Here is a 25495-nt window from a genome sequence, read left to right on the forward strand (position 1 = left end):
ATTAGAACTAGGTTCAAACACATCTTTATCAACAAAGGAACCATTAAAAAAAATCAGCACAGTTTTGCCAACCAGAAATAAGTTTATTTATTCCTGTAATGCAAAAATGACATGGCAGATGAGGCAAATCTTCATAGCCCAATTCATTCAACCTTTGAAGCGTCAGTTGTGTAACATGTGGTCAGGCGTTGTCGTGAAGAAGAACCGGGTCCTTTCTGTTGAACAATGCTGGATGCAGGTGGTGCAGTTTTCGGTTAATTTGCTGAACATCCTTTTCACATGTAACAGATTCACTGGTCTGTTAATCACATGTACTTTGCACTACTTTTATTTTAATTCAGAATTAATATCCATGATTATTTCCTCCACTCCCCCTCACACAGGAAAAAAAAGGCTATATTTAAATTAAGACAGTCATGACTCACTGTTCACTTTCTAATTTAACTTTAGAAGATTTAGATGTAAAATAAAAGTAATGTTGGGAATCCGAATCCATCCTCAAGAAAAGAAAACACTCATTGGTTAACAGGGACGTTCTTGCAGTTCCTCTTCAACATCTGCAATATAGAACAAACAAAAATAACCAAAACCAGACAATGCCAGCACTAAGTATCACATCGGACAATGCTAACCACTTCCACAACACCTACCTCCTCAAAAGTGTCAGTGCATTCCATTCACCTGCTCATTCCAGAGGCGGATGTCAAAGCCCTTGTCACTTGTGGCACCTAAGATAGCAAGAAACAAAATTACTGTAGTGCTTGGGATAAGTTCCCCACCCCACATTCTCCTCACCACTACCCGAGCTCACTGGAAATGCTCATCTCATTCCAAAAATGTCTGATTATGGTTAAAACTTTGAGATCACACCTCATTCACTCCTGCTGAACAGCCCCTCACAGAATCACAGAATGTTTGGGACTGAAAGGGACCTTGAAAGATCATCTAGTCCAATCCCCCTGCTGGAGCAGGAACACCTAGATGAGGTTACACAGAAAGGTGTCCAGACGGGTTTTGAATGTCTCCAGAGAAGGAGACTCCACAACTCCCCTGGGCAGCCTGTTCCAATGTTCTGTCACCCTCACTGAGAAGAAGTTTCTTCTCAAATTTAAGTGGAACCTTTTGTGTTCCAGTTTGTACCCATTGCCCCTTGTCCTACCATTGGTTGTCACCTAGAAGAGCCTGGCTCCATCCTCGTGACACTCACCCTTTATATATCTGTAAACATTAATGAGGTCACCCCTCAGTCTCCTCCAAACTAAAGAGACCCAGCTCGCTCAGCCTTTCCTCACAAGGGAGATGCTCCACTCCCTTAATCATCTTTGTTGCCCTGCACTGGACTCTCTCCAGCAGTTTCCTGTCCTTCTTGAACTGAGGGCCCCTCCCAGAAAGCTAGAAGAGGCTAGGCAGGCGACAACCTCCGACACATGGTGTGAGCTATGGAGTTGTCATATGCAATGACAGGAGTTGGACTCAATGGTCCTTGTGAGTCCCTTCCATTCTATTCTATGATTCTATGAAGACCTGAGGAACGTCTAACAGGCACAAGGCAGACTTCCCAAACTACACAACAACACAGACACAGGCTGGAGCTGCCCTGCCCAAGCTAGCATTGTGCTGAAAAGTTACCTGCACCCTTTACCTGCCCAAAAGCAACTGTTTCTGGACAGTCTTCTCCCCTACATCAGCTTTAAAACCCCTCCCTACAATGCCTAGAGATTCCCCAGCCCCAGTCCTTCCACTTAGCTTTCAGAGGGCCAGGAGTCTGAAACCATCCTCAGCAGAAGAAAATACCACATTAGCTAATGGGCATCTTCTTGTAGTTGCCAGGTTCCTTTTCAACTTCTGCAATTAAAAAATAAATAAATAAAAAAATAAATAAATAAATAAATAAAATCCACCACAACAAAACACACAGCTAAGCAAAGCAAAAACCAAACCAAACACACTTACAAACATACTTTCTATTATATACACTGCTGTACCTTGAATGGCCCTGAACCCCTTACCTCAAATATATGCCTTCAGTTCTCTACCTCAGACGGCTCAAAAGCTGCAAACTACTGCAGGAACGAAGGAGCAGCAAAACACCAACACCAAAGCAGCCCAGGAGCAGAACGAGCTCCCTGATGAGGGGCTGTGGCTCATATACCCCGGGCCTCACCCACCACCCTGACCACAGTCATCTGGACCCTTACTGAAAAGGACAATACCTGCTCTCTTACTGCGTCGATTGCATCTGCAATGTGACTGAGTAGGGATTTAAACTTAATTATTCTAGAGCACAGGGAGAAGAAGATAGATGTCATACTAACCTGTGTAAAAATGTAACTCATTAAATGCAGTAACTATATTACTATTAAAATTGTCTGCTGTAATTTCCTATAAAAAATTAAAATGCTATTGCACTACACTCTAGCAAGGCCACACGGACTACATAACTTCTACCAGAACTACATTCTGGGTAGGACTAAATGACAAAGCAGAATTAGATTCTGTAAGAATCTCTTATAAAAAAAGAGACTGGGGCTTACTTTGCCTCCCCAGGACTCCAAAGGTCTCCCAAGGACACCCCTCACCTTCCCAGATTTCCCCCAGGCCTTGCCTCATTTTCCTAGGGCTCCCTAGGGATCCACAGTCCTCTGCAGGCTCACCTCGATTCCCCAAGGCTCCCCAAGTTCTCCCCAGGACTCGTCTCAGTTCCCCAGGGCTTCCGAGGCCTCTCCTCATCTCCCTTGGGCTCCCCAGATCTCCACAAGGCTCTCCATGGCTTCCCAAATCTCACCTTATCTTCCCAAGGCTTGCCTCAGCTCCCCAGGAATCCCCACTTCTCCCCAGGACTTGGCTCATTTCTCTGAGACTCCCCAGTCTTCCCCAAGGCTTGCTTCAGCTCCCCCAGGCTCCCCAGTCTTCCCCAGGGTTTCCCAGCTCTCCTAGTTCCTCCCTAGAGGACCCCATTCCTCCCCAGGCCTCACCTCTGCCCACCAGTGTTTTGCATCTTCCCAGTCCTCCTCAGGTCTCTCCTTGGCTCCTGAAGGCTCCCTGTTTCTGCCCAGGGCTCTCCTCAGTTTTCCACAGCTCTCCAGGGTGAACCTCATCTCCTCAGGACTCCCCAGACTTCCTCCGGACTTGTCTCATCTCCCCAGAGCTTCCCAGTCCTACCAAGGGCTCCATTCAGTTCCTCATGACTCCACAGTCCTCCCCAGGGCTCCCTACTCCTGCCTAGGGATCACCCGCCACCAGCAACAAGTATCACAAATCCTCTAAGAGATGTCAAAATAGGAGCATCTCCTGAACTAGATTTTAGGACTTCCCCCCAAGTCAGAACCCAACCCTGCTCCAGAACCATGTGCTGACCTGGAACCTGCTCTAGAAGTCCCCTACAAAATATTCCTTTCATTTATTTACACTCTAACATTTTAATTGTTACTTTACTACTAAGTAGATTAACTAGCACACGATTTTTTTTTTTTTATATGAACTAGGGTTTTTTTCTCTACACGTATTACTTCCAATTAGTGCTCCAGTATTCTGCTATTTTTGATTCTATTATGTAAATTGTGGGTAATTACTGTCTGCAGAGTTTTAAGTAATAGCTAGAGTAGGCATTATTTACTCCCAAAGACTCTTCTAGTTACTCTTATTTAAGTTTTTATTCTAAATGTTTTTATTCTAAATGTTTTACAGTAAATAACTGGTTAAAATTAAAATAATAAAAACCAAGGCCATTGGAATTTCCAGGAAAAAACACTGGAGCACCTTGATGTGACTGGAGGTTGTCAACTGCCGGCTCCACCGACAACCTGTTCAAAGAAACCCGGGATGCTGCCGAAGCTGCGGTGACACGATGGAGCACGAACTCATCACAGCAGGTACAATACATGATGCTGGAACACAGAACACACACACACGGCACGAAGGACTTTATTCTGCATGAGGCGCCGGGCTGTCATTAGCAGCTGCACAGCAACATTGTCCCTGTGATTTGGAGTTCTGGGGGAAAATGAGGGAGCTCTGTACGTTGCATTGGACCCTCACCTGCCAAACATGCACACAAGAATAACACTTCAGCCATCAGATGACAGCAGAAACTGGGAAGGCTCTGAAAAACTACAGGGAGGAAAGGAATGAAAAAAATAGGAAAGGAAGGAAAAAACAGGAAGAAAGAAAAAAAGAAAAAATAAATTAAAAAAAAAAAAGTAAGGAAAAAAGAGGAAAAAGAAAAAGAGAAGGAAAAAGGAAGAAAAGAAGAAGGAAAAAAAGAAGGGAAAAAAAAGAAGAAGAAGAAAAAACAAAAAAGAAGGAAAAAAAAAAGAAAACAAAAAAAGAAGGAAAAAAAAAAGAGCCCTTGAAAATCAGGGAAACCCCTCACAAGAATTTTCAATCCCACACTCACAAACCTGTTACACTCACCTGCTTCACGTACCCCTATGTCCCCTCCTCTACCTTCCCCTAGGACACCGGGATCCCCAAGGGACACCACATCAACCCAGAACCCCCACGTACCCCTCTCCAAGGGGCCTTGGTGTCCCCTCAATCCAGTCCCCAACTTGCCTCGGTGCCCTCTTCTTTCCCTTCCCCACATGACCCCGTGACCCTGAACTTTTGTTCCGACCAAGTTTGGTTCCGCTCGGTGTCACATCAAAATCCTTCCCCTGTGTCGCCTCTTTTACCTTCCCCCACCCCCGTGACTCTGAACTTTGGTTCCACCCAACTTTGGTTCTGCCCAGTGTCATATCAAAACCCTTCCCTCAACCCTGTGTCCTGTCTTTTACCTTCCCCCCACACCCGTGACCCTGAACTTTGGTTCCACCCAGTGTGACATCAAAACCCTTTCCTCACCCCTGTGTTGCCTCTTTTTACCTCCCCCCCCCCACCCCAAGCCCATGACCCTGAACTTTGGTTCTGTCCAACTTTTTTTCCTCCTGATGTCACATCAAAACCTTCCCTGTCCCGTATCCCTTCTTTTACCTTCACCCCACCCCTGTGACCCTGAACATCAGGGTTACCCCCTCCCTCTCCCTGAAGCCTGACTCCCTCCTGGATGCCTGGGTCCCCCCCAATGTCGTACCCATAAGTTGCGGTCGATCAGCATGTCATCTCTGTCCTCCCCAAAGAGACTGATGAGCTGTTCTGACACCTGCGTCAAGCCCACTGTGGCCCAGAGCCCCAGCATGTCCCCAGGCTGCCCCCATGTCCTAGATAGTGATGAACAAATTAACCATTCCACAGGTCTACTTTCCATTCAGAAATATCACCTAGAGTCAAACTTACAGCCTGCCACTCAAACAAATAGATCAAACTTTAAGCCCCACACATACAAGCCTGAAATCCTTGGAGATTAAACCTACTTCACTCCCGCTGAACAGCCACTCCCAAAAGTCTTCAACTGAGTCCCTAAAACACTAGTGAAGGGACTGTCCATTTCCCCTGCCCATGGCTACTGCATCCCAGATGACTGTGCAACCTTTCCCTACACAGTTTAGGCATATCAACAGATTAATCATGGACTCCTAGTGCTAATCCACCTGTCCCTGACTCTACACCTCTGGGTAGAGAAGCTCCAAGCACATGCGCAGACCGACACTCCACAGAACACTATGGAAAATGCGACTCCAACAGCACCAAAAATGCTCAACAACAAGAATGACCCCTGGACCAGAGACGCTGTTGAGCAAAAGAACCTACAGGGACACTGCAGTGAGGTGAGAAGCCTCTACTGCAACCCCAAAAGAAAAAGGAGTCAAACGTAATGGCCCCTTACAAGACGTTATTGTCTAAACAGAGATGACGCATGTGTGAGAAGCTGTCTTCAAGGCCTAAGAACTTTGAGATGCTGGGAAGAAGTGCCAGTTCATTAAACTGGATGGCTAGAGAGCAGAGCTGCCCACACAGGGCCGAATGACACCAAAACACAACCAACCACATGTTTATTAGTATTGATTGTAGCATTAATATTAGCCTTGTTTCTTTGTAGATATTTGTTTAAACATTTTACAGTTACATAAATCTTTGCCTGTTATATGGTATAGTAAGTTCACAGACAAATCATGAGAATCCATAGACCCAAAATGTACATTTTATGGTGATCCAGAAGACCATGGAGATGCCCAGACTAGTTGCTGAGTAGGCACACATTTCCTGGAAAATTCATATAAAGGGGTTCCTGTATTAGGAATACCCCTTCCTATTAACATATCTTGGGACCACTTTCGGGAAAACACTTCATTTGAATGTTGGTCAATCTAAAATAAAAACTACTGAGTTGGAGATCTAGAAAGATACTGCCATTTTACATGAGCCACAGAAAAACAACACATCTTATGGATTTCAAGAATTTTGGACATAATTGATATCCTGGATTCCTGATTTATGGACGTGTATTAAGAAATTGATTGCCATTATTGTATTAGCAATTGTTAAATTTGTATGCTCTGTTGCAATGTGTGATGAAGTGTTGTGTTGCAGTCACTAAAAGACTTTAGAAAAGGTGAGACTTATTTGATATATAGATGTATACAAATAAGTCCCCAAACGGGGAGAATTGTTGTTATTAGCACTTAAAAGAATGAATCCTGACAAATGCTAACCTAAGGATATGCAAATCTTTTCAGTTTCAGGTCAGTCTGACCAGGAAAAGAGCAACTTGCAAAACACCTAGTCACAAACTACAGACACTACTGACCTTGCAGCTTTAGACATTTTGAAGTCTGCACAATAAGTTGAGACCTGCTTTAACACATATCTCGAAACTGTTGGATAAAGTGTCCTTTAGCTGAACATTGCTCTTTATACACTTAAAGGTTTACGTAATGCAATATGCAAATCTGTAGCCAATTAGCTCTTTAGGACTGCCCTGAGTAGTGATAAGATTTTGTATATAATGCCTGCTACTTTTCTTTCTGGTATGTTGGCTTTCTTTTAGCACACAGACTTGCCCAACTCTGTAATAAACAGTATCTTGTCTCTGTGTGCTAACCTTGGCTTATTTGTATGTACACTGGCTAAGGAACCCTGGTTTTGGGACAACAGTAGGGGACTTCAGCTTACCAGATGTCTGCTGGAAATACAGCACAGCAGAGAGGAAACAGAGCAGGAGACTTATGGGGTGCAGGGAAGACAACTTCCTGACACAACTGGTCAGTGAGACAAGGGAAGGCACTCCACTGAACCTGTTGCTTGTGAATAGACAAGGACACATGGGTAACATGTCAGTTGAAGGTCACTTTGGGCATAGTGATCATGAAATGATCAAGTTTTCTGTTCTTGGAGAAGTAAGGAGGGCAGTCAGCAGAACTGCTGCTTTGGACTTCCAAATGGCAGATGCTGATCTGTTTAGGAGGCTGGTTAGCAGAGTCCCTTGGGAGGCAGTCCTGAAGGACAAAGGAGTCCACGAAAGCTGTTTGCCCCTTAAGAAAGAAATCTTAGAGGCACAGGAGCAGGCTGTTCCTGTGTGCCGAAAGATGAGCTGGCAAGGAAGAAGACCAGTCTGGCTGAATAGAGAGCTTCATCTGGAACTCAGTGATAAAAGGAGAATTTATAATCTTTGGAAGAAGAGGCAGGCTACTCAGGAGGATTACAAGGATGGTGTGAAGTTATGCAGGGAGAAAAGTAGAAGGGCCAAAGCTCAACTAGGGCTGAGCCTGGGTACTGCTGTAAAAGGGAGCCAAAAATGCTCCTAGAAATACATCAGCAACAAAAGGAGGGCTAAGGAGAATGTCCACCCTCTGGTGGATGCTAAGGGGAGGAACATATTAATGGAGGATGAGAGAAAGGCTGAGGTCCTAAATGCCGTCTTTGCCTCAGTCTTTAAAAGTAAGACCACGCACGCTCCAGGTATACACCCCCATGAGCCAGAAGACAGGGATGGGGAGCACAGTGAAGCCCCAATAATATAAGGGGAAGTGGTTAGCCACCTGCTACGCTGCTTAGACACACATAAGTCTATGGGGCCAGATGGGAAACTGGGTACTGAGGGAGCTGGCAGAGGTGCTCACCAAGACACTTTCCATTATTTCTCATCAGTCCTGGCTAATCAGGGAGGTCCCAGTTGACTGGAAATTGGCGAATGTCACAGGCAAGAGATTAATCCAGACTTTTAATTGAGGTGTCTTGATGTGACCAGTCAATCTCATACTCACCGATCTGCTACACTCTTCCTTGGCATCCTGTCCCTAATGCAGCAAGTGAAAAACTCATCCAGTTTTATGGTGAAAGTACCATCTGTGAGCAGAGAGTAGCAATAGGCTTAGGACTCCTTTTCAGTTTTGGGTACGTCTGCATGCTCCCAACGCAGTGCTAAGCACAAGCAGCAGGCAGCTCATAGGAGATCTCTGTCTTGGCAGGGAGGGTGACATTCCAAGGCAGGCATAACATCGTCCTGCTGTGGGAAGAGCACAGGGAAGTCAGCTGAGGTTGCTGTCTTAACACAGAGGCAAGCAAGCTGCTGGTGGACTTTGTGCTGCCTTGTAAGTATATGACGAACAGGGTGATGTGTCCTGGCTGGGATTAACTGGCTGGAGAGGTTTGTATCGGGCTGTGTCCTTCACCTTTCCACCATCTCCTCTTAGCAGCACTTTTATTGCTCTGAGTGCTCCCAGTTTTGTGGTAAGAGTGTGTTTGTGAGCCTGTGCACCTCTACAGCTTTCCACCTCCATCAAAGCCAGGTCTGGTGCTTCCAGGCATGCAGGTTAGCACCCCTTTAAGGCAATGTGCCATGCTGTCCCATCTGTAAGGGATAAAAAGCCCATCTCAACTGTGGAGTGCTTTTTTCTGCAAAGCAGTAAAAGGAGTGACTGGTATTTGCATAAGAATACCTATCTCTATCTGGACCTACTGGATATATTTCTACTGCCTTGTGCTCGTCTCCTTGCTGCCCATAAGAACAGAATTTGCATGTGAACACAAGTCTCCCTTCTGCTTCTGAGTTTCCCCACTTTGGAGAGCCCGCTACCTTGCTTCAGCCTGGAGCCAGCATAAGCATCAACTCAGAAGCAATGTGGACAGAGTCTAATCTATGAGTATAGACACAGCTATTTTTCCCTACCTGCAAGAATTCTGGATCTGCAAAACTCCTGGTAAGAATACTGTATTATGGAGAAGACCATTGTCTTTTTGGGGATGAGAAGGACTTGACTGCTTCTACTCTCAATAAGATAATTATGGCTGAAGGCATATACTCTACAATGCTTGTCCTAGAAAATGCAGAATTGTTGTCTTTAGCCTTAGTGCTTTATAAACCTGTTCAGTATAAGAAGCAGAAATGCATTACTGGTGTTCTGTTGTCTTATCCTGTCTGTCGTGTTTCAGATGGGGCCCATTGTACACAGAGGGAAGATGGAGAGAGCAAGCAATGACAAAAGGAGAACCCTCTAGTTCGTATAAGCTTTTGTCATTGTTTGTGACTTCAGCATCTTCAAGGTGATGTGAGTTGCAGCCATTTTACTTCCATGGCACACTTTTATCCTGGGAGAAGAATCATAGAAAACTAGAAAACTACCTTGGAAATTTTTCTATCTCACGTGGAAAATTATTTTTCTACACAGAGGGGGTGGGATAGAATGGGGGCGGGATATGAATCCCTGCAAGATATTTCTGCAACTTACTTGCTATCAAGGGGCAGCAGGGCTGCACAGAACTTGCCAACAATGGATGATTCGTCCTTCCTCCAGAACTGATTCCTGGGGAGATACTTCAGTGTCACGCTGTTTATCTGGCAGAGGGGAACTCTATGGGCCAGTAGCCGCTTTCCCGTCTCCTTGTGCTTAGGTCTGCAAGGCAGGGTGAGAGATGTGAGGGAGAACATTCAACCAATCTGCAGACGCAGGCTGTATGCAGATGTGCACCCGGGTTATTGTTTTGAAACCCTCACATAATAAAATGGAGTGAGAAGACTCATCTACCAAAACGGGACATTGCATGAGAGTCTTATTGGCTGTCTCTCTATCTTTCATCTCTGTAGTCAGGAGTATTTCTGTATAAATAGCCTTCCTTCCATCATACTGCTATATTACAACCCTTCATGCTATTACATACAGATTAAAACATAGATTGCTACAGAGAATGAAGTGGTAGGTAAGGTCAACATCTATGAAATAATGAATGGCATGGTTAGGGGTTGGTTGTTCCTCATGTCTTCTAGTACATGAACTAGGGGTCATCAAAGAAAGTTAACGGGTGGGAGGCTCAAAAAGATTACACACTGCACAGAGTACCATTCATTTTAAGCTGTTAAAGTCCCTGCTCTGGGTTGTTGTGGATGTTAGAAAGTTTATACGACTATACAAGTCACAGGAGGGGGAATGGACAAGTTCATGGAAGACAAAAGCATTGGGAGCTAGTAAGGACAAAGATCCCACCTTCAGCTCTGAAAGTCCCCAAAGTGTAATTAGTCAGACACTGGGAAGCTATTTGGGGAAGTATTGCTACATGTTTACACTGCCTCTTTGTATACTCTTCTCTAGGTATTTACTTTTTGACCATGTTGGAGGTGGAATGCTTGGATAGAGGAATGTTTGTCTGTCCCTATGCTCTTACTCAGGCAACATGAAATGAGAAATGCCAGAGATTGGGTGAACAGCCAATGATCGGAGCCCAGTTGGTCATGTGGTAGGAAGGTGTGCTGCTCAGCCATCTTACATAGGTAGATCACCTCCCTTCTGTGGAGTCCATCCAATGGGCCTTCTGATGCTTGATCTAGCTGGCACCTTTAAGAGCCTGGAGATCATTGATTTCCTTGTATTCATGAAGAATATGCACGTAGCTTGACTCAACACAACCCCAGAAGGACTCAGGCAACTGCCTGATCAGAAACATGATGGCAGGGAAAGGGTAGAGGTGACAAAAGTATCAGGAAGAGCCTATAACTCTGCTAATGGAAGTTGCTCCTGGGAGCGGGCTGACAGCTGCACTCAGCATCCTCCTAGGCCAGAGAGGCCAACATAAACCAGTACATCCAGTCTCTCCCTTAGACTGGAGTGGTAGATGTTGGATGTTGTGTGTGTCTGACTTGAAGCTGCCAAAAATAGGAAACATCATTAAATTATGATTATAAAGGTAAATAATGGATAGCAAATAGACAAACAGAGGGGAGGCCATCTCTCTACTGCATATTGTCCATGGGCAGGATCCAGGCCTATCCTACGACAGAGGAGCACGGTAAGGTTAAGCAGGTTAAAGAAAGGCACTCACGGGACTGACATTTGGTCCAGCCCCGCACAACCTTTGGGTGGATATAGGACTCTAGGCTGGCTTCAGAAGTATGTTTTCTTGGATATGGAAGATGATGTTATGCGATGTGTAAGCTGAGAAGTGTGCAGTGTAACAAGGTGCTTACACTGTCAGCCCCATGGCAGCTGTGGGCCTTGGGGACATGTCCCTTGAGGCACTCTAAGCAATATGTAGGGCAACAGCATCCTAAGGAGTGAGATCAGAGTTGATATTTGGGAGAGGAGAAGGGCAGTGCCAAGCAACATATAACCATGTGAGTCACTTGCTGAAGGTATGAGACTGGTTGAATGCTTCAGGTCCCTATGCATTTCCAGGGAACGAGAGGATGCCACATATGCATGGCAGATCACCTGAAATAAGTCAGTGATCAATTAGCATCTGAACTGTGGGGTTAGAAACTATGTTTAGATGCCTCTTTGACACTCTGGACTTGACTGCACTGGAGGGCTTCACTTTGCCTAGAGTAGGGAAGATTCTTTACTCTTTGCTACAGTGTGAATTAAAAGGAATATCTTCAATTTTATACTCTCAAATCTATAGATTTATCGCTGTAAGCCTTGTGTTTCTTAGGAAGGCACTTAAATGAAACACAGCTGCTGTTCTGCCAGGGTAAGGGTATCTCTGACTAGGTTACCCTGTTTCATTAAAACTTGAGGGTACAGCAAAGCCTCAGGATTATCTGCCTGTCTCTTTTCCGCAGACATCCTTTCCCTCCACTGCTCACATGCCACTTGCTGGACACTCCTGTGTCTGACAACTGCCAAAAGAAGTGCTGCCTGCCTTTCTGAACAGATAAAGGGTCCTGATTTGACCCGGGTGTTACTATTTTCTTCTTCCTGCATCTTTGGAAGGGGCAGATTTGGCTTCCAAGCTGTGGAGTCATTGGAGAGATTGAGCTCCACCAGGCAGGAGTATGAACTCCAAATTGCAGTGTCTGTCACCAAGCAGCTATGTCACGCTGGAGCCCACCCTAGAGAATAGCTTCCCATTCCCTATTTCTCACCCCTATCTCGTGGTGCCCAGGACTGAAGCACCAATACAGTTAGCTTCAGGTCACAATGTTTTGGCTTAGTTGTAAGGACTATGTGGGAGCCAGCACTGGAACTTCTCTGAGCCTAGGAAAGCTGGCTGGAGATCCTTAGCGGACTTCCTGAAGTGGTCAGCAGCATGTGCTGGCTGCGTCTCTCTATTGCAGCTTCCAGCCCACAGCAGTGGTCAGGAAGTTGTCAGAAAAAGAAAATAAGACTTCTGTGAAACTTCTTTGTGGTGGGGAGATCCCCCTGAGGCAAGGGTTGTGGAACAGAAGTCTGAGTCTCATCCTTTAATCCAGATAGGTTTTGGATGAAGGTGGTGCTTTCAAGAGAGATCCATCTGTCTATACACGTGGTCTTGGTCCCCTGCCGCCTGGACTCTTCCCTACAATGGGAGCCTGGGTGCTCTGCTGCATTACTGCAGGGACAACAAGCTACTGAACACACTTCTGACTGCACAGAGACGCACATGTCTTCTCTTTGCCACTGCTGTCCTATTGGGCATCAAGAGTAATGTCTGAGTCCATCTGTCTGGAACCTCTAGTGGATGGACTCTTGCTGTAGCCATCTCTGTCAGAGTAGGGCTAATAACCATCTGAGAGTGATTGTGGTTTGAACTGGCACCAGGCAAGAGTATGGTGTAGAAAAGGAACCAGTGTAGCAACACAGCAGTATACAAATTTGGGGTTTCCAGAGTATACCAACTGCTTTGTGCCCACAGAGAAGAGGTGGACCTAGCCATGGTTACCAAGTAATGGTGGCACATGCCTGATGCATTCAAGGTAAATGTGGAAAGACTCAAGAAGAAAGGTTGTGGTTCGTCACTCAGTGACTGCACTTAGGAAGAAACGCTATTGTCGTGCATTTCCTGGAGCAGAATGAACATCCTTACACAGAGAGCTGGGGAAAAAAAAGCCAGAAGCATGCATGTTCACTCACATGGTGATCTTCGCTGTGTCCCTGGTGCTGTTGCTGCAGAAAGTTATCTCAATGCTGGTGACTATGTTTCTTTTCTTCTGCAAGTGGAACTCAACCAGGCTATGATGGACTGAACAAGAGGAAAAGTATGTGGGAGTGAGGGCACGTACTATTGTTTGGACCTACCCCTGCCGAAAAAAGGCCTCTAGCACGCATTCCCTGGCCCCACCAGCACAAAGAAAATTAAACAATTAAGAAACTAGTCTATGTGCTCTGAGAGGCACAGTGGGCAATCCAGGGCTCTGCACACACTAAGAAATCCATTAGAAAGGGCTTTTTGGGGGGAGATGTGTGCAGGGTTATTGCTCTTCAGATGTGTGTCTCAGACTGCCTGAGCCCCAGCAGCTGATTCTGATACTACCTGTCCTCCTCAGAGGATCTATCTCATTTGGTCAACACCCTTCCGACTCAAGTTTTTCTCATGCTACTTACCACAGAATGGGGCTGAGGGACTGGTCTTTAAGTAAACTTTCACTTCCTTGGGCAGCCTTCTCATGTTGAGACCTGCCTGCTCCAGCAGGCCTGCAGGAGGAAATAAAGCCAGTGCAGGAAAAGTCATGAATGACCCAGAACAGAAATATATTTGGTCCTAACTCACCCTCATTCATCCAACCCAACTAGCCTGTCTCAGAGGACAGACCCTTTTTTATACCTGTGCAAATCAGAGCAAGTACAGGTTTGTGGTGTCTGTTTGACAGGTTAACATTCCCTCAGAAAAACTATTCTGACTACTCCAGGTCACCATCATCAGAGTACCTCTTGGTGGCTTTGTTTCACTCCTCTGCTAACAAACTGTGTCATCAGTTGCACCTCTGCAAAATGAGCAAGACTAAAGACTACAAAGTCAGGAAACTTAGTGTAGCTGTAAATGACAATGCAAACACAAGGTGCTGGGAACTTGAATTTCTTGGTCAAGTGAGAAGACCACCATAACTTGAAGCCTGCACCACTGAGTTGCTGACAGTGTGGCTTGGTGAGGTGGGTAGCTGATCTGAGAGCACCTATACCAAAAGAGGGCTCTCCTTATGTTCCTCTGGTACCAGACTGCAAGTAGCAGCAGAGGACACTTCCTCTCCTAATGCCACAACCCAGTTTCGGAAGCCTAAAAGAGGAAACTATTACCTTCTCCCAGTTCAGGGAATTCATCTTTGAGGTGGTCATGGCAGGAATTTATGAGAAGGAGGTGACACAGCAACAGTGAGTAGTTTGTAGAAGAATGGGATTTCAGGCTTGGGCTAAAATTTCCAGCTGCTTCTCAAAACCAGACACTTTTTAAGCTAATTGCCCCCTTGTTAGGCAGGTGTTTCTGGAGACTCTCTTTCAACTCATTTTTGGGCCATGTGAAATGATTAAACATCAGAAATGTTCATGAATTTTAGTGTTCTACCTCACGCAATATATGAGCTTTTAGAGTTTATCTATAGAAACCTGAAAACAAAACAGCTTCTCACTATCCCCAAAGAGATCCAAAGCATACTGGTACTTTACCTATTCTGGGACAGGAGAACAGGAAGGGGTCAGCACAATTCAGGCAATGACCATTTAAAAAATCTTGATGACTTGCACAGGGGAATGCCATGACTGGACAGGAATGTGTCAAGGCACTGACATAGAGATGTACGGCCCTCATGTGATCACAGATCAGAAACTTATAGCCTGCAAGAAAAAAAATCACCTGTAGAAAAGCAGCCATGAGCCTTTCTGTTGGCTTCAGCTTTTTTGCATTTTTCCAAGGAACTGAGAGTCAAGAAACATTCTTACTGATCCTGCAGCAATCCCCTTCCCATTAATAACATTTTGCAGAGCATCTCTGTGACTACAAATCCAGGCCCCACCGAAGGAGAAGTTATGCAGGAAGTTAGAAGTGTATCTCCCAGACCAACAGAGTTCTTTGGAAGAGCGGGACCACACAGCTGCCACGCCATCAGTATACCATTGATGAGGCCTCAAGCTCTCTGCAAGGGGGTACAATAGATTTGACTCCCACCTGCACTGTGCTCACAGCTATGGGAAGTGAGGTACTGTCAGTGTCCCCTGTAAACTGACCTTCAATGCAGCTGGCTCATCCAGAGCATATTTGAATATTTATCCACGCTATTTACTGTGTAAAGTCCTATTCTCTAGAAGGAAAGGGCAGTAATTTTACAAGCTGTCTCTCTAGGAATAGGCATAGCTTGCAGCATGAAAACAAAATGCAGCTTTTGCTAGTAGTACCTAAGAGCCTTTATAGCAAAAATGTTTTCTTCATTGATGCAAACTCTACTGATACTAGGGTTTTGGCTCATACAGAAGTGTCACCAAAACCATGTCTCTTGACAGTGATGCTGCCAAGACACTTGGCCTGTACACAATTTTAATTTCAGCTGCTTGTTGTACTGCTGAGAGGAGGCGTGGGCTGTGAATCTCTGCTGCCATGTGTGTTTATGAATACATGTATAGACGTCTGCCCTGACTATAGCAGGAGCTGGTTGCCAAACAGCATTTTCACAGGCTGCTAAATGGCCATGAAAGCTCCTTGCTTGGCCACAGAGTGTTCTCACCTGCAGAGATGAATCGGGGGCATCCTGGCTGATCTTTGCCTCCATTGACGAAATAATCGATGTGGCCTACAGGAATTCGGATCCCAAAATCTGAAAGGAGGTGAAATGCCACTTCAGTTTTTCACTTAGCTCTTCTATAGGCTTTACCCCATGTGGTGTATGACAGGTCCCAATAACTGGCTGAACATTAGTAGTGCTGGACCCAGCTCCAGTACTGGAGACAAGAAGGACAGATCTCGTGTTCTTACAGCTGTATTGTGTAGCTTTGCTGCATGGAACAGAGCATGCTCCAGGCCCTGACATCAAAATGACTGAGAGCTGTGATTTAACCACCACCTTCGTGACTTAGGTGACATCTTGTAAAGGAGAACAAAACTGACCACAAACTTTATGAGGTATTACGAGGCATGATTGAGAGTTACGTTGGTAGAGATTTTCATGATCTTCAGGCAAGAGGTGTGACTCAAAGGCACCACATTATTATTCAGCACATGTTCTGCTTACATAGACGCTAAGTGCTTTGGAAAAGTTACTCTGCTGCTGCCTGCTGCTGTTGGTTTGACTCTGTTACTTTCCAGCACTCGCAGTAGCACATTTCTTATGTCAGGTGGGAAAAAGCAAAGTGAGACTAAACATGTAAATTCCTTCCGGGGGGTAAAAGCCATGCTGAGCTGGTTCTGCATAAACTCACTTTGCTGCAACAGGGTTAAGGAATAAACATTTGCTAGAAGTTTGGCCTTTGTCTAATCTCTACCTGTCTGTTGCTTGAAATACTCTGGGAATTCCTACCGGGAATTCATCATTAAAGCCTATGTAATCAAGAAACTTTCTCTGAGTGAAGCTAAATTCATTGTAATCTGGCAAAAAATGGACAATGACCTACAGACTCCTTAGTAATAATGATAGCAGGAGGAACAGAAGCATGGGCCAAAGATGATGGAAGCCAGCTTACTGTCAGCATCAGTATGAATGGCCTCCACAAAGAGGGCATCCCCAGGGTCCAGGCGCTCCTCAGGGCTGGCTCTGGTGAATTTAGGGCCTGCGGGATCCAGGCCTGTAACAAAAGCAAATGCCACAACAACAAGTGCTTTTCAGCCCCTCTCTTTCTTGTTTCTGGACCAGTTATTTTATCCAAAACACTAAAAATGTTGCTAGGCAGAAGTGATAAGTTATTCCCAGGTCACACTGATGATGCTCCAGAATGGTTTCTGTCCCTGCTAAATTCCACTACAGCTTCCTTACCTTGTCCTCCACTGTTCCACTACCCTTCAGCAGTTTTGTACCTCAGGTTTCTAGGCTGCAAAGCCATGATTGAGATTGATCTCTGACAGAGTGGGTGCAGAGTGTCTTTTGGATTTTCAGTGAAAGACAATCAAACTCATAACACCTTCCCTCATTGTACTGTCATCTGTGTTAATGCTACAGTCTGAGAAATGTCACTGAAGATCATCAGTTAGGTGATGAATTCACAATCCTAGGCATTAAACAGTCTAAGGATTACAAAGGCTCAATACTATCAAACATTCTTAAAACAAAGAGGATTCTGAGCCCTCTCTCCACAAATTAAATCGAGTCCTTAAGAAGCCATTAACAATTTTGCCTAAACCTGGCTCCTACAGAAGCTTCCAGGGAGTCAAAGGAATACAGAAATTATCCTCAGAAATACTAAGGAGTGGGATAAAGATAATTTTGTTGTTGTTGTTGTAGCTGAGGTTTATCCTGTTCAATTTTCATAGAAAAGTAATCGCACAAAATTTTTTCCCTCCCCAGGCAATAACAATAGTTTAAGAAGCAGCTCTGTTCCACATGCCACTTGGACTCAGAGCTGGCCAGTTTGACTGTCTTGGACTCTGTCCCATTAATTCTCAATGAACAAGGAAGGAAATATCAACAATACACAAACTGATATGTCTGTGTTTGTGAGAGGTAAGGGAAGGAGGAAAAGGGCAAGAAAGGAGAAAAAATCTTTCCTATTCTTTCCATAAAGAAAGGGGTACAACTGATCAGAAGATTTTACTGCTTTATTTTTTCTACTGTGTTCTTTAATCTTGACATATACAAAAAGCTGAGAGGTTCCTCACCCACTTCTACAGACTGAGGTTCAAGTTTTAGTTGAAGGCTTTAAGGCATATTGAAAAGTGTTATTTGGTGTAGCTTAAAGTTCTTCCTGAGGAGGCAACAACATGAGAAACAGTCAATTCTAGCACAGCTCTGAGGCAAGCACATTTCTTTCCTCTGTTCTCTATGCCTACCTCCTCCAAACACAAGCTGCATAAACTTCCTTGAGATGTACATCCTCAGCAGCTAAGAAAACTGTTCACTGAAGCTGTACTATATGCAACTGAATTCCTTCATGCTTTTTCATCTCCTCTGCAAGTACTGAAACAAATTGGTCTTCAGCAATTTTGGATATGGGCTGTTCAGTCTAGTTCCTGTACCATTTGCTTTCCTGCACAGGGAGATACCCACAAGATACCCACAAGAACAGGCATGGGTTAAAGAAGCTCACTTCATAAAAATAAAGTCTATGCTCTGGTATCTAAAACTCACTCTGGTTTTGCTCCACAGCTCTTTTAAGGTATGTGAAAACACTTCAGCCTTATCTGGGCCCTCCCAACATAGGTTCAGGCTCTTACCTCTGCTCCCTGCCTGAGCTGTATTGTAGGGATGCCATGCCCAGCCCTGTGTCTTGTTGGTCCTGCTTTTATCTTGCTGACTCGATTTTATGACTCAGTCTTGGACTTCCCTCAGCACTACAGACTTGCCTGGTGATCATTGCACTGTGGATGACCCTGGTTCCTGTCACTGAATCTGCTCTGCTCTTCTTGCCCAGATACAGTAGGACTGTGTCCCTTGTCAGTGAGGCCACTGTCCCTCCCTGCCTTGCTGGTCTCTTGGTTCTCAGCTAACCACTTCCTGCAGAGCACCTCACTCTTGCTGCTCTCCCTCAACAACATTCATTGTGGGCTTTAATTCTAAGAACTACAGACATACACATGGTAAAAAGGGGAAGCAAAGCATGTGGGTGCTGTGGGTTTTCATTAGTCAAGAAGCCTCATATGTTTTAAGCTGGCACCAATTTGATGAGTGGTGCAGAGGCAGAAGGACCCTTTTGAAAATACATGCATTGTTTAGAGGTGGTGTGGAGGGGACTGATGTTTGGAAAGCCATCGTCAGGCTCTTCTGAAGCCAGGAAGAAGCCCATAAGCTTGGATCTAGAGAGCCTTTATTCAATTAAAAGACCACCATGGATGACTCCCCTTCCTAGCCCTTTCATCCTCTCCTTTGAAGAGCAGTTGATGATCCAAGACTCGGTTTTATGATACCTGTTATCCGTCCCAGCTGACCACCATGGAAGTGCCCTACCAGGCCCCCAACGTGTGCACCGAGGCTTACTCCGATGATGTGGATGGATGTTCCTGAGACTCCCAAGGCCTGCAGATTGATTATAATACAAATAAATGTTTCTGTAGCAGAAAGGTGAAATACCCTGTCCCAGCCCAGGCAGCAGCTCTATAACACTTCTAATATGGGATTGTTTTTGAGGTGTGTGGTAGAGAGCCAAATACATGTGGGAATGATGGGTATTGCCCTTTCTGTTTTTCAGAGTCATTCTTCAGGTCCACAGATGCAAACCCAACCCTAACCAGGTTGTTTGGTCACATGCTCCTGTTCATAACTACACAGTCTGTAGCTGTATAGGGTGAGTGTCACGAGGATGGAGCCAGGCTCTTCTCGGTGACAACCAATGATAGGACAAGGGGCAATGGGTTCAAACTGGAACACAGGAGGTTCCAATTAAATATGAGAAGAAGCTTCTTCTCAGTGAGGGTGACAGAGCACTGGAACAGGCTGTCCAGGGAGGTTGTGGAGTCTCCTTCTCTGGAGACATTCAAAACCCGCCTGGACATGTTCCTGTGTAACCTCATCTAGGCGTTCCTGCTCCAGCAGAGGGATTGGACTAGGTGATCTTTCAAGGTCCCTTCCAATCCCTAACATTCTGTGATTCTCTTTCCACAGCTTGCTTCAGACTGTATTTCCTTCTCTCAGCTCAGCGACCTGTGATTACCATGTCAATAATATTTTTCTCAGTAAAGCAGAGGATTTTTTTTCACTCTATACCATCTTTGTACCAATATCCTGATTAATATTTTAAGCTTATGTTTTCAGAGATTAAGGATTTATCCATGGACTGAAATGCCAGGTAAAGCACAGCCACTTAGACCTGACATCTGCAGTGCAAACGTTATACATAGAGTTTACACATGGCTGGTCAACACAAAGATTTATCACCCTCATTGTGTAAGTGTTGCTCAGCTGTGCTGTGCTGTGCATGAATGAACTGTGACACATCTGGGGATTTCCAGCTACTGGAAAGTATATCTGCAGCCCATAGCAAATATAAAAGAGCCTCAAATCTCACCCCCTCCAGCTCCCTGGACAAAATTTCTGGGCAGAAGAAAAAGAATGTCCAGTGAAGCATAGACCTGAGAAAACCCAAGGCATCCTGCAGGTTTATCCTAGGCTGGAGAGGCAGCTGACAACAGGAATGTTTTTCCAGAAAATGTCAAAACTCAAGAGAAAGAAGAAAAAGAGTGTCATGCTCAAGTCTGGACTAAGAGAAAGGGAAAAGAAATCTCTTTAGTGCTACACCGTGCTCACTCTGGAATAAAGAGCCTGCTTGTCCAGCTCCTGGAGACAGCAGGTTGGGAGCAATTCTCTGGATTGTTTGCATGAATGAAGTTCACTGGCCATCATGTCCCTCACTGTAAGCGCACAGTAGCTTACCAGTAGCTTGCTGATGAACTGTGAGATGGAGAGGGCCAGCTCTGGGACGTTTTCCACTGCAGAGGCATAGGCTCCTGTAGACCCATAAACCCAGTCTATGGCAATCACATTCACCTGGCTCGTGTGCAGTATGGCATGGACAAGCTCTTCAATCCAGGAAGGTTTGGTACCCAAAGCCCTGTGGATTCATCAGAAACAAGTATGTTTACTGTCTTCCAAAGTAGGGCATGTGCCAATATTTTGTTCACTGGTTCTGGAACTTCACATGTCTCTGAGGAGGCTGCCAGACAGTTGCTAAAAGTTTATTTCTGGTGTCAGACATACACACCTGCCGTTTCTTTGCAGTGGTATAATAACACTTTCCAGAATGGGCTGATTCAGAAGGGAAACAGATGTTTTAATGAATGAAATAACATTTGCAGGGCTCAGGTTGAGATCTCATTCTTGGTGTGGTGCTTCAGTTAGCCCCCATTGAGCTCATCTGGAGTGAGCTGACCAGGAATACCTGGATCCCACTCTGCTAACAAATGGAGGGAAGTCCTTGATCAAATCACCTAGTCTTCCACTCCTACATTTCCTCATCTGTCAAAAACTTTAAACTAAATTCTATACCCAAGAATTCAAGGAGAACTGAGGAGGCTGTGTCCTACCCACTTTCCCTAATACCTCCTGTTGGGAGGTGTGCTATGCCACATGAGGGCAACAGTTGGTTTTCTGAAAAGACCCTGCAACATCTTCTGTGGTTTCATCCTGGTATTTTATGCACTTTCCACTCAGGTTTTTGCACATCAAAATTCATAAAGTTATATGGTCACAACTGGTTGAAAAATGGCTCAGTAAAATAAGCTTGCATAATGGTGACAACTTAAAAAATCCCAGCTCAAATACCTACAATTTCAAGAACAGAAGTATAATCTGTCTGGCAGGGCTTCTAAATGGCTGACTAATCCAGGCTGTTCATAGATCAGATATGAGCTCCAATGAGATAAGTTAAAGGAACAAGAATCTTGAAGAAAAAGCTTCTTAAATAAAAAGTTTGAAAGAAGGAAAAAAAGGGAAAGGGGTAAAGGAGGAAAGAGTAAGAGGATGAGGAAGGAAGGAAGGAAGCAAGGAAGGAAGGAAGGAAGGAAGGAAAATAAAATTTCTTAACCTTTTTTTTTTTATTTTTAGGTTTGAAAAAACCCATGAAACACATACAAAAGAGGCAGCTGGTCAAAAAATAAAAGACTTCAAGTTGTGTTGTAATGAGGGTGGTCAGCAGCATTTTCCACGCCCCTGGCTCTGGTCCACAGCCTCCCAGAGAACTTGCAGGTCCTGTTTGGGGATGAGGACTCCAGACTGTTCTTAGTAGGTGTTTTGCACACAGCCACTCTGCTGGGGAGACTAAGAAGGTCACACGACTAACAGTTTTCCTTGCCAGCCCCACCCAGTGCTTGGGAATGCCCCAGTAATGTTTAATTAACCAGTAAAAACTTAGTCACAGCGCTCTTCTTTCTCTCACCTGAAGCCATGGATTATGATCTTGGTTTCTAGGCTGGTGTTGAAGGTGGAGTTCTGGATGCCATCATCAGTTAAAATCAGCTCCCCGCAGCTGGGGCTTGCGGAGGTGAACAGGATAAACTGGACCTTAAGTTTACTGCCCCGTAGGAAATTTGCTGTCTGGAAGTCTGTGCAGTGATGCCCTGAGAGTCTGTCTGTGTTCCCTGCAAAGAGGGGGAGTGAATGGCATATTTAGACTGCGCCTGAGCAACGGGGAAAGAAAAAGAAAAAAAAAAAGCTCATTATCATTAATCAGGAAAATGAAGGTATCAATCTTGCTTCTACTGATAAAGATTAAAAGGATAGAACATAAAATAAAATCAGCCTATTCTGGAAGCTTTGTCTGATAAAGTTGTTTCTGTCCTTGGATGGAATTCCAGCACTGTCTGAGGAAGATAAACATGGATGTCGTGGTAGCTTTGACTTCTAAGACTTGTTTTACTGAGACATGAATGACATTCTGTTGGGGTTTTTTCCCAATCAGTCACACATGCCAGCTACTAAGTACATTTATGAGCTGGCTATTAGATCTTAAAAATAATGGCTGCCAACAGGTAGTCACCACTGAATGGGGATATTTCGATTCAGATTCTGGTAGGCTTAGGAGAAGGTACAAGTATAATTGACAATAGTACCAAAACTCCAGAAATAAATATAAGAATGCCGATGACAAAATGTGTCTGTGATAATTTCCTAATTGATTCATTTACTGGATCAAAATGCTTTATGGGAAGGAAAAAGCAGCTACCGGAAGGCATTTTGATCTAGAGAGGAAAAAAAAATCTCAAACCTGTAGCTAGTAAAAAGAACTGAGCAACCTTTGTCTAGAAAGCAAGCACAGAAGTTTAGCACTATGTATGGCTAGTAGTATGCATAGGTAGGTTACCCACAGAAGAGCTGGATTCTCCATCTCTTGTCATTTCAGAGGACTGGCTGCTATTTTGGAAGGCTAGATGAAGGTAAGATGTTGGATTTACTGAAGGACTAATGGAGTGAAATTTATTAACCTGCGATGAACAGGAAGTCAAATAATTGATTAAATGATCTCTTCTGACCCAAGAAGAGTTACTTTATGAACTGGCATAGTTGCTTTCTGCTGCTATGACAATGCGTGTACCTTCCCTTTTCTGGATTAGAGGAAGCAAAACAGCCTTGAATCTGCACATACAAAAAAATAAAATTTGAAAATAATAATAAAAAATCAAACCACCAGCTTCCTAACTGCTGGCCGTTCCCATAGAAGATACTTTACACGAGCTAGGCAGAACATGGCTTAACGGTCAGCACAAAGGAGTGAGATTCAACATGCAGATTCCCCCTTGTTGGATGTGATTATCCCTTACTGTTGTTTATTTTGGTCTTCCTGTGTGCTGAAGGCAAGGGAGAAAGATATGTTCTCTGAGATCAATTCAGAAAACAATGCAGCTCATAAGCCAGCCTAGCCAGCAAGGGCATGTTGAATGCAAGCACCGTGCATGTCAGAAATACCGTAAGACAAGGTGGATTGTGAGTAAAAGCAGGATGTGCACTGCTGTGAAGCTGCAGGTGAGGCAGTGCTGTAGCGATGGTCACAAAAGCAGTTTAATTGACAGTTCAGTTAAAGAAAGAAATGGAAGTGTGGTGTCTGTTTACTACTTCTCGGCTACTGCTGAGATGCCAGTGCCAGAGGTCAAGTGGTCCCTTTTCCACTTCCTTACACTTCAGAGCAAACCCGGATCATTCTTTTAAATCAGGTTAGTGGAATTAAATCACTGAGACTGAATGAATCAAAGCACGGGAAAAGAAAGGACCATTCTTGCACTAGCCTTTCTCCAGGCACCTAACTAGAATATAGCAAGGACCTTTCAACACACAGGTTGTTTAGGGAGAACGGAATTCAGATCCTTCTATATAAAATCTTTAGTCCCCTTGCCAGATGCTCATGTTCTTCTTACCTGCTTGTGCTGAGCTGAGCAGCAAGAGGACAGCAAGAAAAATGAGCAGCTTTCTTTTCAGATCCTCAACCATCTTCCTGTTAGTCCACTACAAGTACAAGGATTGTAGAGAGAAAAACAGCCGTGGTGGGTTGCTCGATCGGCTTGACCCTGTTAATGATCAACCAGCCAATGCTCTTTTTGGGGAAAAAAAAAAAAAAAAAAATAGGGGCAATTACCTCTGCTCTTATTTGACCATTAGCCAAAGTCTGTGTCAGAAGAGGGTTTCACTGACTTCAGGGTTAAAAAAGATGCCAACACTCCTCCCTACCTCCTTCCCTTTCCTTGAGGTAAACTTCTCACTCCAGAAATCAGCTAGTCTAACCAGTCCCAGCAGCACTTTATCCTTGCCAACTAGACCTGTCTCTCAAATTCTGACTAGGTACACTGGTGTGTCACAAGGCTTCACAGTAAGTTCATGCCAGGAAGATTCACACTGGCCTTGCAGCTGTGTGTTTTCCTATTGCATTGCTGTCTCTTTCCCGTATTTCTGCTTTTGGTCATACTCCTGTAACTGCCAAAAGAAGGCAAAGCAATGGATTACTTCTGAAAACTGGGGAGAAAGTTCTATGAAGATTTTGAAATGACATGTAGTATAAGGCAGGCATTGGTATTACAGCCTTAGAGTAAAACAAACTTGCAGCTAAGAAGTGCAGATTTGATTCAGTTTTGCATAGCTATGTGTATTTGTAGAGTTATTAAACAACATCCTGGTATGCTAAAAAAAGAGAACACCTTCATGAAATTGAATATTCTGTTTCCTGAGCAGTTTTTTTCTCAAATCTCAGATTTAGTAATTCCAGGAAATTAGTGCTTACATCAGCACACTGTGGTGATGATTCATGCTAACAGTGAAAGCCACACAGTTCCTCTGTATTTAAAGTGCTTTTACCAGTAAAACTATTTTGGTATAAAGGGGTTTTTTGTTTTTTTTTTGTTTGTTTGTGAACATAATTATTCAATAACTACAGTTATATTAGTTCAGAAAATTCATGTTGGTGCCCATTATTTTATTACCCAGTGGGAGTGATTATAATGACAACGTGAACACTGTTGCAAAGGCTTTCAAACCACATTAGATTTCTTTTAACAGTTCCTTACAGCATCTGATCACAAAGCACAGTGTGATTCCCTTGAGAATGAGTCAGGAATAATGAAAGCAAACAAACTTGATTTTATGCACAAATTCTTTACATCATAAAATTGAAAAGATAGTGCTGTCTGCACATTCAAGCAAATGCTGAAAGTGCCCATCTCAGCTGAAAATGTCATCTCCCCATCCACAACACAACAGTAGGCAGAGGCATATAAGAGCTGCAAATGGCCCATAGTCAAGTGGAAATCTGATCACAGAAAAATTCACTAAAACTGGAAAACTGTTCATAGATACCGAAAACAATGCAGTCGGGGTAGCAGT

The 25495-nt window shown here is 44.3% G+C and overlaps 1 protein-coding gene across 1 annotated transcript; it reads right to left on the minus strand.

The window, feature by feature from the left end:
• Nucleotides 1-8298: 8298 nt before the first annotated feature.
• PLA1A (phospholipase A1 member A) lies at nt 8299-24424 on the minus strand (the record flags this gene model as incomplete). The annotated part of the gene is made up of 11 exons (XM_080363930.1): nt 24040-24424; nt 22068-22269; nt 20567-20744; nt 19105-19213; nt 16731-16832; nt 15779-15868; nt 14727-14894; nt 13671-13760; nt 13200-13308; nt 9606-9770; nt 8299-8383 (listed from the first exon to the last, which is right to left on the minus strand). The coding sequence occupies exons 1-11, from the start codon at nt 24110-24112 to the stop codon at nt 8299-8301; spliced, it is 1371 nt and encodes a 456-aa protein (XP_080220056.1). The 5' UTR covers nt 24113-24424.
• Nucleotides 24425-25495: the final 1071 nt, after the last annotated feature.

This window comes from Nesoenas mayeri (assembly GCF_963082525.1).
Source record: "Nesoenas mayeri genome assembly, chromosome: 1".
In the NCBI taxonomy this organism is placed as follows: domain Eukaryota; kingdom Metazoa; phylum Chordata; class Aves; order Columbiformes; family Columbidae; genus Nesoenas; species Nesoenas mayeri.